This window comes from Echeneis naucrates, chromosome 9 (assembly GCF_900963305.1).
Source record: "Echeneis naucrates chromosome 9, fEcheNa1.1, whole genome shotgun sequence".
Classification (NCBI taxonomy): domain Eukaryota; kingdom Metazoa; phylum Chordata; class Actinopteri; order Carangiformes; family Echeneidae; genus Echeneis; species Echeneis naucrates.
The window spans coordinates 1,797,096-1,812,143 of record NC_042519.1 but is presented as its reverse complement, the minus strand read 5'-3'; the positions used below and the strand labels follow the sequence as shown (position 1 = coordinate 1,812,143).

The 15,048-nt window shown below is 40.4% G+C and overlaps 1 protein-coding gene across 1 annotated transcript in view; it reads left to right on the top strand.

Annotated features, from left to right (window-relative positions):
- Positions 1-14,808, top strand: part of si:ch211-158d24.2 (multiple epidermal growth factor-like domains protein 9) — a 28,935-nt gene extending 14,127 nt beyond the window's left edge. Inside the window, exons 4-6 of the mRNA XM_029511658.1 lie at positions 1,766-1,915; positions 8,956-9,225; positions 12,580-14,808. Of these exons, the coding sequence (XP_029367518.1) occupies positions 1,766-1,915; positions 8,956-9,225; positions 12,580-13,109 (950 nt within the window). The 3' untranslated portion in view covers positions 13,110-14,808. The remainder of the gene's footprint in view (positions 1-1,765; positions 1,916-8,955; positions 9,226-12,579) is intronic.
- The last annotated feature ends 240 nt before the right edge of the window (positions 14,809-15,048 follow it).

The following is a 15,048-nucleotide window of genomic DNA, read 5'->3' as shown; positions in this document are numbered from 1 at the left end:
AAATCAGCTCTGATACAGGGGCTTTCTTCATGTCTTGTGTTAGAGTCAATCAATCAAACAGATTCCTATTACTTCATGGCTTCAATACTATGGCTTTGGAGAAGCCCATCTGAAGGCTTGGGCAGGGTTAATAAAAGGGTTGATGGGAGCTGTAGACTCATTATTCACCTTGTGTCAAATAAATAGGAATAAACTTCTGTAATCTCTTATACCCGGAATTTACAATACAATAATGTAATTCAATATATTATAAACATATGTAATACAGCAATGTTAAATTTGGGTTATCAGGTTTCAGAAATGAAGAACACATGTTTAGAGAGGTGTCAGATAAGACAATTTATTTGCAACGCTTTTGTGCTTGACATTTGTCAAATGGTTTTTAAACATGATGAGCAATCTGAAATGTTGTGTGGCTATAAATTGGCAAAAAGATTGTCTACTGAAGGATTAGAAGTAAAACACTCAAAATAAAGTTCTAAATCAGACATTGCACAGCTAACAGAGGAATTCTCCTCAGGTATAAAAACTTTCAAAACTAAAGTGACAGCAAAAGAAAGGAGAAAATGTGAACAGTTTAAGGGGGTCTGGTGGTACTTAGTTGTTTCAAGAGCCATATGTCTTGCGATTGTAATGCAGGGACAGATGGACTCCTACAGCCTCAGCATTCACAGTCCTGTGGATTAACATTTTAAGTCTAAGAGTTACAACCCTGGCCTTTGACGAAATGCACTGAGTGAATACAATAAAAAAGTGACAGGGACATGGGCAGATTGTTCCTGCACTGATCCCCAGTTCTCATCTGAAACAATTCATGCTGAATTAATTGTTGTTATAACTTAAAACACCACCAATGTGACCCTCAGAAAGCGTGCAGAGGTGATTTCTCTGTTCAGTGTCTCCTGTGTTAACAGCAAGTGATTGTGTGGATAGAAGGGGAATCTGACTCAGCCAGGTTTCTCCAGGTTGACTTAGTCATATCTAAAGAGCATGTACCTGTGCTTATGGAGGCACAACAACAGCTCCACCTCAAGCATCTTGTACAAAGGATCAACCACAAACAGCACAATGGTGGTAGCAACTTACCATTATTTACAATAACAACAGATAATGACCCCAGTCTTAGAAGTAAATGAAACTTTAGAAACAAAACAACAACTAATAGCACACCAATAGTTTCAAATTATTGATGTATCAGTTTCATCTCAGTCAAGAAAAAAGTATGTTTTATTAAACAGCTCAAAAGGAAAACCTGCAAGCAAGACTGGGAAAGGGTAAAAACACACCTCTACCTCTGCAGTTTCAAATTAACACGTCATCTCCATTTTCATTTATACTTAATAGTAGTTCTATTGTTAACAGAACCTATGTATAGTTAGTACATAGAAAATAAATTGAGTTTTGATCATCAGTGAATGTAAATATTATTTCGTGGGTCTTTTTGCTGCATGTCACATGTTCAGTTTCATGTCTTTCTCAGATTGAGCTTGCCATAATAAAACCAAAGGCCTTGTTTTTTACAACTGATAAAACACAGCAGTGTGTGCTGATAACCTTATGAGGTCCAGGAGGGAAAAATCCCAGAGGATTTCACAACAGATATAAATGATCAAATTTAGTTGGAAATCAATAAATGGTAAAACAAAAATATGATCCCAGAGACCATCCTTATATTGGTCTCTGGGAACATTATTAGTGAAAGGTGAGAAAATTAACAGATTGATAGAACCACCTCTAATCTTATCATGTGACTGTTGTCCCCCAGGAGTGTGTCTTAACTGCGAGGGCAACACCCAGGGCTCCAACTGTGAGGAGTGTAAACCTGGTTTCTACCGCAGCCATGGAGCCTCTTCAACTGAAGCCTGTGTACCCTGTCCCTGTTCCAACTCCACCTCCACAGGCACCTGTCACACTGGTATGTCTCCACCACACAAAAGACTCACAGAGAATCACTATATGTCTGTCACATTGGCTCAGCAGGATTATCTTATACACACCCACCATGTAATCACTGTTGTAGATGATGTGTTTTCATTTGATTGGAAAGGAAATGTGTTTATTGATGCAGTTTTGCAGGAGGCATCATGTTGTCTACTGTGTGCTTAATATCAGGAAAAATGTTATTAGCACAGAAATATTATTACTATTTGAGATGGCAGACACTCCTCCACAAAGTAGGCTCAAAGGTCTAAGTTAAGCAATTTTAAGTATAATGGCAAAGAAAACCAAAATGTAATGTCCTCATATTAGAATTCAGGGTCTTGGCAGGGACAGGGAGGATAATGGGCTCTTGGTCTTCAGGGGGCCACCTCAATGAGGCCCTGTGAGGGAAGTAGCTCCTTAATTAACACACAGCTGTTGATTTGGTCAAATCAAGCATTTTGGTAGTTTCCAGACAAGCACAAGATTTTTCAGAAAGATGCTTTAAACCAAGAAAAATTCAAAAGCACTTTAGAGATGCAAAACTATTGGTGCTAAGTTTAGCTGGTCTGCTGATTGATTATGTGAGGAAATAAGCATGTGTCCCTTATATTTGTGGAATACTATAATCATTAACATTTTCACTGATGTTGATTAAGATTTTGCATATACTGATTTATTTTTGGTACCTCAATACTGACTCTGACACACACATATACATTCAGATTTTCAATATTTCAAACTTATTCTATTTTTTTCCTCTCTATGCCCATTTTTTGTCTCTCTGGCTCCTCATACACATGTATTTGTTAATAGCAAAGTGCTTTTTTGCAGGAAAATATTTTTGTTGTTTAGGCAAAATCCTCAAAGTTGACTCATCACTGAGTTTGGCATTTCACTCTCTCAGGCTATCTTACCTGTTTTGCCCCATGTGGGGCAGCATGGGGCTGAGCTGACTTGGGACACTGGATGAAACTGGCCATTCTAGTGTCACTCAGGCAGCAATAGGCAGCTATGACACATTCTCTGCCTAAGCAGCAGCACCACAGCTGTGTCACAGAGGACATTATCAAAACAGCCTTAGTATTTAGTATAAGGGCTCAATCCCAGGGGATAGATTCATTCTAAATGTTCTGATGAGCCTATTATTGTGTCCCTCCACACTAACATGCTAAGGTGAAATGGAGCATTGCACCCATTTAGAATCTGGGTCACACACATTACATCATCCGTGAATGATTTTATTTGTCAACAGTGCAATAGAATGGCTCAACTGTTAATTTCTTTTGCTTTTATTTTATTTGTGTTTGTGTAAGACAGTGCACCATGCACCATGCACCATGTTTATCTGTCACAGTTTAGTGGAGGACAGTGGATAAATAGCAGGTCAGGTCCTCTGTGCAACTCAAGTTTCCCCCTCATTTAATAACCTAGTTAACTTTCAACCCCCCGCGGAGATTAAATCAAGTTTATTAGGAGCAGCCTTCTCAGTGCTGTAACTCAACGCGGCGGCATGACACACTAGAGTCCAACTTTTGGATGTCTCCGGGTAACTGTGTAAATCATTCAGCAGTGAGGGCTCTGCTGGAGTCTAAACATAGAAAAGTCTAACACAGATTGGAACCATTTTAATCCAGTTCCTTTAATCACAATTTTATCTTCCAGTCTAATAAAATATTATGGTCAATAAAGTCAAATGCACAAGATGAACAGGATGAGTATGGAGGCCAAGCTGCTGTTTGAAAACATCAAAATGTCGTTGGTAACTTTTACCAGTGGTGTTTTAGTGCAATGATGTTCAAGAATTTTGGAGATGAAAGGTAGGATATGGATCTACAATCAGCCAAACATCTGGATCTGAGATAAGTTCTGTGGTACACAACCTGAAGATAAAGTCAAATTAATAAAATCCAGAATGTGCACCTTAATGATTGGAAAAACCACATTAAACAGCCTGGTAGGTGTCGGATGTAAAAGACAAGCTGAAGGTTTAGATGATGAGCTATAGACCACAAAATCACAAAAAAGATCTAAGTTTCAATGCTATACTTTGGTACAAAATAAACATGATTATTATATGAAGGATCATATATTAGAATACATTTTTACTATAATTATGAGGTTAGACTTAGACTTTGCTTGCCTCAAAGTAACCACCTCTGGCTTTAACAACAGCATGCCATACAAGTATTTTTTTTGTTTGTTTGTTTGTTTGTTTTTTGTTTGTTTTTTTACGGTATATGTAGGGAATTGCAATCCAAGCTTTCTTAAATTCATCAATGAGAGATTGCTGATTCGTCTTCTGACTGATCGATCCAACTCCTACCACACAAACTCAATTGGAGAGATCTCTGAAGACTGAGGGGCCAAACCATCTTTTGAACAACACTTTCCTATTCTTTTTTGTATAGGTAACCCTGACAGGGCTTGGAAGAGTGCTTAGGGTCATTATATTGCTAGATAACAAAATTTTGACATACAAGTCTTAATCCAGGTGGAACTACATGATGCTTGAGGATGGAGTAGTACCTTCCCTTCATCATGATACCCTTTACTTAAAACAACACTCCTCCTCTATCACCTGCAAAACATCCCCATACCATGGCACTACCACCTCCATGCTTTACTGTGGCTGTTATGCATGGTGCTTTAAGATGCTCACCAGTATTGATATGTTTATTCTCTGCTTTTGTAGTAACCCTCTTTATTCCAGACCTTTTCTATCATCATAACTGTCAGGTTATGCAAATGCATTTCCTAGAGAAACTTCATCTGTGCCTGTCATATGAGCTGCACATTTACATATTGCAACGGCTTTTGGCAGCTGCACTGCTTTGCAGCAAGCCTGATAACAGTTCAGCATGAGTTACTGGTTTACCTCTAGAGGTAATCACACCTCTGTTTTTCCAGTACTGTACAAAAGTGTGTACTGTAGCAAATGCATACTAACTCTGCAGCTTGTGCTGAGTAGTGGGAGGGTAATTGTTCTGCTTTTAACACTGCGTTTTGTGTAACTACTGCATAGCCTGTCTGGGTTTTCCCTTGTTCATTCTTCTTTGAGGAACCATCTACAAATAACACTTCTCCTCTTTCTAGTGGTTGATCTTTAAGATCTGCTCTACTTTTAGCTGTTTGTTCGGCTAATTCTTGACAATCGTGTTTCACTCCATAATCAGGTACTGGCAACAATGTTGCTGGGATTAAAGCTGTGCATCTCTCTATTGTTAAATAAGGTGGGGATAAGAGAATAGACATACACGACAAGTGATAGAAAAGTCATATTAGTTTGTAACAATAGTGCTGAGACTGCGTGCTGTACTTTTAGTACAAGTGGATGAAACAATACTATGGCTGCACTCGCTTCTATTGCTCTGACACAGTGTGGTAGCGCACAGGCCACGCTATCTAGTTTTGACGAGAAATATGCAATTGGCTTCATTTTAGCACCATGCTGTTGCACCAGTACGGAAGTCATGAAGTGGCCTTTACAGTCCACCATTTGAATAAAAAGTTTACTATAGTCTGGTAATGCTAGCGCTGTACTGGACACCAACATTTGTTTTATCTTACAGAATGCTTCTTCTGACTCTCTGGTCCAGCATAAGGGCGAGGTCATCTTTAAATCTTCTTCATACATTAGCTTATTTAAAGGTGCGGTTTTGTCTGCATAGTTTGGTACCCAGTTTCTGCAGTAATTTGTTAGGCCCAAGAATGACATCATTTGCCTTTTTGTTAATGGGTTAGGAGCTTGGAGGATAGCGGTTTTTCTGTCTTCCGCTATTGTTCTTCCTCCAGCACTCAAATTGTGTCCTCAGTATTTCACTTGCGTCTTACATATTTGGAGTTTATTTTTATTTACTTTATGCCCTTCTTCCGCTAAATGTTTTAACAGGGCTAGTGTGTCTGTTCTACATGTTTCCATATTAGGAGATGCCAACAAAACATCAAGATTTGACTGTTTTGTGGAGTTTGGAACTTAGCCATGCTAGCGCTCATTACCTGAGAGTAGATAGTAGGACTCTCACAGTAACCTTGAGGTAATCTCGTATGTGTGTATCTTCGGCTGTCAAAAGTGAATGCAAACCAAAATTGACTATCTCTATCCACTGGTACTGAAAAGAATGCATTGCTTATATCAACTACGGTAAATACCTTATCGTCTGGCCTCTTTAACAATTCTTCCTCATCTTCAGTGAGTATCATTATGCCTGTCTGTCCTTGGGGGTCTCTCAACCACAATGGTTCTGACTCGGCTACTTTAGTTAACTTTCCACTAGCAGATCGCACGGTTACACTTTGATCGCTGAGCTTGGCATTTGGTATTATTTCTTTGCATGTTGTTCTACACGCCCCTGTATCACACAGGAAGACAATGCTTTTGGCATTCACATATAAAGTTACCTCTGGTTTTGCCGTGTTTAATGCTAGTAGGTCTTGGAGATTTAGGATCTCCTCAGCTCCTAAGGAGTCCTCCTCATCAATTTTTTTTATCTGACTGGCCTAGTCATTTCAAATTGCCTGATCTTTGTGGACAGTTTCTGGCAATATGTCCCTCTTTTCCACAACACCAACACTATCTAGAGTTTTGTTGATATCCTCCTCTGTATTTTCCTCCTCGGCTTCTGCCTCTAAAACCTCCTCTTCCTCTGTATCCACCACGTCCTCGGCCTCTGCTTCTATCCTGGTAGAACACCTCTCCCTCTTTTTCCTCTTCTCTCTCCTGATAAAACACTCCCCTGTCTTTTCAACTTTTTTCTCCTTAATTACTTTTTCTGCATGGAGGGCATGGTTAACATAGTCCTCCATGGTCCCTGTAGCGAATCCTATGTAATGTTTATTAACCCAGCAACGTATTCCATCTCTCGATCCTGCATGGAGAGCATTTTTTAATTGTTGCTGGAATGCTCCATTTACATTCCCATCATCTTGCAATCCACTGTGGATTTTGAATTTAGTTGTCATTCTTATCTTATATTCTTCAAAGGGTTCATCATATGGTGGTAATTCATTTAAGTCTGGGTAAAGTCCTGGTCCTGGTCCTGAGGGAGCTGGACCTGCAGCTCCCCCTTCGGCCCTTTGGCCTAAGTCTCGGTCGTCTCTAGGTCGTGTGCTAGGTCCTGTCTCATTATCTTCTTTTCTCTGATACATTAAGTCTTTTTCACCTTTATCTTTTTGTCTGCATTCCCGCTCTTTCTGTTTTTTCTTTCTCTTTGTTCTGCTACTTTCATCCAGTACTCTGTTTCTTCATAACCTTCCTGCTTCGTTTTTTTTTTTCTTAGTTTTTCTTGTAATACCATTATCTTTTGTGTATTTAATTTTCCGTCAAAATTGTGTTTTACGATCCATCTGTCTAACTTTTTATTTTTACATGGATCCTGTTCTATGAATTTCCAATCTTGACACTGCATTTTATCTCTTGGTTTTTCTTTACTCGACCCCTTCCCCATTTTAATCATTTGGTTTGACCTTTGCAACACCTAGGGTATTCTAGAGGTTGATTTTTTTTATCAGTGGGGTAGTCTCTCAATTTCCTGTTGTGGCAATTCTCACTTCAACTCTTTAGAGTGGAGAATTCTTGCCTCTGCATCCACACCAGTTGACTACTTACAAATCCCACTGTTTTATATAAGACGAAATACCTAGTGGTATGTCAATCTCCTTTCACACTCACATTCACTCTCCTACTCGGACATTAAGGGTGCACACCAGGACTCCGTCATCCTCTGCAGAGACTCCCTTGGTCTCTTTATGGGACTCTCTTGGTCCCTCTTATTCTTTACCTGCCAGTGTCTAGAATATTCAGGGCTTGTTTACGCGCAATGACCCCTAGTCATTCGCCGTGGCCACTCACTCTTTTTAAGTCAAGACTCAACTCACCTCCGTTGTCTTTCCCCTCTCGGAATCCCATCAACCTTTGAATCCCAGCTGGCGGGCCGATACTCAGTCCCGGAAAGGGTTTATTTCCGGACTCACTGTTTTTGGAGTCCGCCGTGGCCACGGTTTTCCTGGAATCCACCCCGCCCGCTGGAATCCTCCGGTCTGTTGGTATCCGGCTCAAAGGACCAAATTAATGTTCAGGTTTAAGCCACCTAGAACATTATTAAACACACAGGGAAGAAAGACAAAGGACAACAGTGCTCATTTTACTTGCAAGGAGAACAGACAGAGATATGCTCAGTGACATTCTCTACCTGCTCTGAAGTATCTCTTCTGTTCTCTCCCTTTTTATTTCCTTAGGGTGGTCCCTCGTTACAAGACGTTGTAGCTCTAAAGGTGGGAACACACAGCTGCAACGTAGTGAATGAATAGACGCTTGTTGTATGATTTACAAGTTATGTCACAAGAAACACAAGAAATACATTGAGGAGTTAGTTTATAAATGAAGTAATCTCGCTTCGACATCCTCCCTTTCTTCATAAATCTTCTTCGAAGGTCATTGCTTATCTTCAGAGGTATGATCTCAGCTCCTGCTAGTAAAAACACAAGTTTCTGCTTTCTTGCAGGGTTAAGTAAAAGTTGAGCAGTACTGTGATAATCACTTTATGTACATTTATTCTAACAATAACTTTCAGTTTCTCCTAGTCTCTTCAGGGTGCAGTGAACTCCTTTGTTGGACACCATTAAGCGTTTTGCAATTTCTCTTTCAGTGTATCCTTCTTTCCTCAACGTTTAAAATCTGTACTGTTTTTCTTTACTCATCTGTTTCTTTATAGCCATTTCTTCTGTCATTTGTCAGCAATATGAACACAGTTGATATTTATTGGGATTTTTGTGTGCAAACTTTCAAAACCCAAAGAGCTAAAGTAAATAATGTAAACGGTGATATGTTTTTTTACTTTTGTTGTCTCTGTTTTAAATCTTTTCAACCCTAAATTTAAGCCCTTTGTTTCTTTTGTTAACATTTATTCAGTGATGGTTTGGTAACATCAAGCTATACCTAAAGGTAAATCATGGTGATGTTCTGTAAGCAGGTACATACAGAGAGTTGCAGCAGTTATGAACTTAGGTGTATCTGTGATCTCTGTTCTTGTGCAGATCCCAACGGGTCTCCAGTCTGTGACCATTGCCTTCCCCAATACAGCGACCCATACTGTGACACTTGCAGCACCGGGTTCTACAAATCATCTGGGGCCTGCATTCCATGTGATTGCAATGGTAATGCAGACCCTCATGGCCCCAGACAGCTCTGTCACCCCGACACTGGCCGCTGCCTCCGCTGCATCAACAACACCACCGGCAACCAGTGCCAGCTCTGTGCTCCTGGATTCACAGGGGATGCTCAAGCCAACAACTGCACCCTCACATGTAAGATTTAAACACAATGTTTCCTTAACCTACTTTACATGCTAAGATAGTAGATGGTTGGGTCCGACAATGATAACGTTGCCTTTCCCAGCAGACTCTTTGATCTGTCAAATCAGGAAACACAAAAGTTGGGCTAATAACAATGACAGATATGTTCAATCAAAGTTTTCTGCACTGACAGAAATGATCAAAACAAAGATATCATAATCAACCAAACTTGACAGTTTACTTCACCTTTAAGTGTTAGTCTAAAAGCTCTGCTGTTGCTGCCGCAAGTTATCATTACACATTTCTTATCATTTCCCATTGTTACTTCTTCTCTTAAAAACCCTACTTCTATTTACTAGTGCACTTGTAGATTCACTATTTATATCTGTATGTTTTGTTTGCATTTCCTATGGATTCTTCTCTCCTCCTGCTCTAGTTCTTTTTCTATACCTCTCCTGAGCCCCCCATCTCCCCCACCTTTCCTTTCCTTGATGCTCACTCTTGCTTTATCTCTCTCACTGCTTCTGCTTTTGTCTCTGCTTCTCCCCCTCTCGACCTCTCTCTCAACCCCATCAGTCCAGGGAGATAGCTGCCCCCCCTGAGCCTGGTTTCTGCCTCTTAAAGGAAAATTTTCCTTGCCACTGTCACCAAGTGTTTGCACTTGGAGGGATATGTTGGATCTCTTTTAAAGAGTTTGGTCTAGACCTTGACTAAGTGCTTGCACCAGGGTTATTCTCATTCAGCTGCCCCACAACATTTTGGTGCACTCCCAATTAAATCAAATCAAGTTTATTTATATAGTGCCAAATCATAACAAAGTTACATCAAGGCACTTGACATATAGAGAATGTCTAGACAAAACTCTTTATAAAACCCCAATGTGGGTTTTAGTTGTACAACCTGAACAGGACACATACAGATTACTGCTGGTCATATTCAAATCCTATTTATCAGATAGATATCAGTTTGTTCATGTTAACAATAGCTCCTCCTCACGCATGATAGCCAGTTATGGAGTCCCTCAGGGTTTGGCATTTGGACCAATCCTCTTCACTCTTTATCTCCTTCCTTGAGGCAACATTATCGGGAAAAACAGCATCAGTTTCTACTGTTATGCAGACGACACTCAGCTGTATTTATAACTGAAGCCAAATGAAGTTAGTCAGATAGTCAGACTGCAGACATGTCTTGAAGACATAAGAATCTGGATGACCCAAAACCTTTTACTCCTAAATTCTGACAAAACGGAAGTTACTGCATTGGCCCTCAGAGCACCTCAGAGAAACCCCATCTAATCATCTAATCTGTCTGGATGGCGTTACTTTGGCTTCCAGCGCCACTGTAAGAAACCTTGGAGTAACTTTTGACAAGGACATCTCCTTTGTCCCTCACATAAAACAAGTCTGTCGGGCAGCTTTCTTTCACTTGCGAAACATTAGGAAAATCAGAAAAATCCTCTCTCAAGAGGATGCAGAAACACTAGTCCATGCATTCGTTACTTCTAGGCTGGACTACTGTAACTCATTATTACCGAGATGTCCAAACAAATCTCTGAAAGGCCTTTAGTTGATTCAGAATGCTGCTGCATGAATATTAACATGAACTAGGAAATCTGAAATCCTTCTGTTAACATATTAAGCTCTCAATGGCCAAGCTACATCATATCTGAGAGAGCTCATAGATCCTTACTGTCCGAGTAGGCCACTCTGCCCTCTAGATGGAGGTTTACTTGTGGTTCCTACAGTCTCCACGAGTAAATCTGGAGGCAGATCTTTCATTTATCAGGATCCCCTCTATGGAACCAACTTCCAGTATCAGTCCAGGGGGTGGACTCTAGCAATTTTCAAGACCAGATTTAAACTTTTCTGTATGATAGAGCTTATAGTTAAAAAAGTTAAAGTCCTATAGGCCTATACTGCTGGGGGAAGGGCTGAGCATCTCTCCCTCTTCCCTCTCCTTCTCTCTCTCCCACTCTCCAAGCTCCCCCCTTGCATGCACTGACATACTGTAATTTCCGGACTATAAAGCGCACCTAAATATAATCCGCACCAGCTAAATTTAAAGAGAGAAACATTTTTGAACATATATAGGCCGCACTTGTTTAAAAGCCGCAGGTGTCTGAAATATGGGAGATAATGACATGTGGCAGGAATTAGGTTACACAGAAAGATTTAGCCTTTTCGTCAGTTCGATCGACTTTAACTTGAAAGCTGCATCATATGCATTGCTTCGTGTGTTTTCCATTATAAGGGTGTGTGCACGAAGTGCAAAATAAATGACTGATCTGAAGAATTTAGTGTGGGTGTGTTTAATTTGAACAGTTTCATTGGTCCACTGTGACCTGTTGGGTAATTAAATGTAACGTTAAATGTATTGGCGGCACAAAGCTCGTTACCCGTAAAAATCCATAAATTAGCTGCAGGGTTCAAAGTGTGTGAAAAAAGTAGCGGCTTAAAATCCGGAAATTACAGTACCAATAACCATGTTTCTCCAAAATCCCTGTCTCTCCCGTTTCTAAGCATGTGTAACTTGTTACTAACCATGTTTTCCTGAAGTCTCTGCCTTTCCTAGTTCCTCTCCTCTCTCTCCCTGTCCTCATCCTGCAGGTGGTGAATCATCACTACTCCATGTTCCTGCAACACCTGCTGCTCCCATATCTTCATGAACTCCATACAGCATCATTTCTGTGAACTTCATGCAGTATCATGTTCCTGCCTACACCTGTTTTGAACATCCCTTGCTTCTGCTCTCATTCTCTCCCTACTCTACCCAACTTTATCTTAGGGATGTGCATCTTGTCGTTATGTTAGATCAGACTTGTGTTTTCTTCAGACAAAAGGTGTGGATATTTTGTTACCTTCACAGTTTTGACAGTAAACTTCCATCTTCTTCAGAAGCGTCTCACAACGTCACACGTGATGTGCCTTAACGAGAGATCTTCCCAGGTGTAGTCAGCCCAGCCAACCTGTAAGGTTCACCAGGCTGACTGTGCCCCCCCTGCCCCTCTCTCTCTCTCAACCCAACCGGTCAAGGCAGATGGCCCCCCCTGAGCCTGGTTCTGCTCGAGGTTTCTGCCTCTTAAAGGAAGTTTTCCTTGCCACTGTTGCCAAGTGCTTGCTCATCGGGGGATCTGTTGGGTCTCTTTTATAAACAGTTTGGTCGAGACCTGCTCTATATGTAAAGCGCCTTGATGTAACTTTGTTATGATTTGGCGCTATACAAATAAATCTGATCTGATTTGATTCAGATATGAGATAGTTATGTTTTTTTACCACAGGCTACTTGAGTTAAACATCCACATCATGGAGTCCTGAGCACGTTCATGTTGTGCTCATGCTCATGTTGTCATTGCTTTTCTCTTCTCAGCTCGGCAGCTTGTTCCCAATCCTGGAGGTACAACCACAACAGAAACCATTCCATTGACTGCATCCCCCACCTCAATCTCTAATACCAGCACCACATTGACCTCTTCCACAAGGAGAGGTATCCCAGCCTCCATGTCCAGTGGCAACACAAGCACCACATTGACCTCCACCCCCACCACCACCCAGCCTCTATTGACAAGTCTAAACAGCCCCACTGACAACACTACAGCAGCCTTGACAGAAGTCTCCTGGACACAGTTCAACATCATCATTCTGGCAGTCATCATTCTGGTGGTGTTGCTTCTCCTGGGCTTTGTTGGAGGTGTGTACACCTACCGAGAGTACCAGAACCGCAAGCTCAATGCCCCTTTCTGGACCATAGAACTGAAAGAGGATAACATTAGCTTCAGCAGCTACCATGACAGCATCCCCAACGCTGACGTGTCAGGCCTGCTGGAGGATGAAGCCAATGAGGTTGCGCCCAATGGCCAGCTGGCACTCACCACACAGGGCAACTGCTATAAGGCTTAGCACTTCATCCATCCCCAAGGTTGACACCTAGATTTACAGACGACACATAGCTGCTGGAAAGTACCAAATACAAAGCTCCTTTATGTACAACTGCTTGTTGTTGCCCAACGATAATACGTAACACTTTGTGTCTGATAAGTGTGATCAAGCGGATCTGATCAAAGATATGAAAGATGTTCCACTTCTTTTTCTTTTTATGATTTTGTGTGGAATCAGTGTGGATCCAAAGAAAAAAAGTGTTTGAGCTTTGCCTGCAGAGGGTACTGTTGTGCAGATTAGTTGTATAATTGGTATATGAGACAGGTGGAAAGCACACACAGTGTGCCGAAAAATCAAACTACAGGAGCTTAGCATTTCAGATATTTTTTAAACGGACTTTTAACTGTTTAAGTTATAACTGGATCAGCTGGAACAGTGATCTGAACTGAGACAATGATTGTTATTTAATGTATTTTTATTCAGTTCTTATTTATTAGTTGACCTTAAATTCTTGGGAGAAATGCTGCACATATATAATGTATTTATTTATGGTGTTTTATCTTAACGTGCTGTTGAATGGTAATTTGGATTGGCTGATATGTTTTGTATAATTTATGTGTTTTTGGAGAGAGTCATGGGAAAAGATGAGGGCTGCTGGCACAAGCATTTTAACAACCTCACCTTTTGTTTATAGCTTCCTTTCTGTCAAGGCATGCCAGCTCACCTGAAGTATTGCAGAGGAGTGTTCCTTCTGAAGACGCAATCACCACTTGTAAACTTTCACATCCGGCACTACTACAGGGCTTGTGTAAAATGTCATGACTGCTAATTTAATCTGCTCTTTGCTGCCTACCTCAGCAAAAAACATTTGAAAAATGTCCCACATATGTCAAGGCTAGTTTAGGTGATTCAGTCTCAGGCTGGGTGATTATATCTAAATCATAAACAGTATTGTGTATTGAAAACTACAGTGGCACTCACACTGCAACTTGTATGCAAACTAACACAAATATATTCAGAAAACACAAAAATTTTGGCATCATTGTAAAAACTGGCAAACTTGGTTGAGACACACTTTTCACAGCATGTATGATTAAATTAATGATGATTTCTGAATTTGTTTGGATAACATCTGTTTTAATGTATTTTAAAAGTTGCAGTGTTAAACCCTCAGAGCCACTTAAAAAGAAATAGCTTGCACATTGTAAGAAAAAAAAAAAGCCTATTCGTTGTAATCATTTTAAGTTAAGTTGCATCAACTATGACAAACAGTAAATTTCTGTTAAATCAGTGTAATTCAGAGCTACGCACACAATCTTAGGCATGGATCTTCTGTGTTGTTTTGGTTACCATTGGTGGGGTGCACTTCTTTTTACCATGGTGAATGATGAAAGGCTAATAATGGAACTAACTCCTCAGGTACTGGCTCTTTCCCTAATGTGATCACTGTAAATATAATTACTGTACAGATGAATGTGAATAGTAGCACTATTGTTGTACAGGTAGGATACTGTGTGTACACTGTCACTCAAAAGCTCCCAACCTCTCACTCCCATGTCGCAGTCAGCCAAGTATTTTTATTTATATTTCTGATTATCAGTGGTTTTTGCCATAATCTCAACTGCTAAATTCATTCAGAATTTAGAACAAAGAATGAAAAGATGTAAATAATACCCCAACGTCAGAGCTCAAGTCTCAAATAAAAATGGACTTAACTGTTGTCTCTGTGTTTCTCACATATCTTTTAAGTCACTGCCACATGTAAAGGACCCCTCCAGATATAGGTAAATGGAAAAAGTATTGGGGCTTTTGGTGCTTTCATGCCTTTATTCTGACAAAAGTAAGTGCCTGAGAGATGAAAGACAGCATAGTAGAACCCAGGATGCTGCAATAACAGGGCTGGAGCACTAACCACTCAACCATTTGTGCTCTGAAGTAATGTGACAAAATACTATGTATG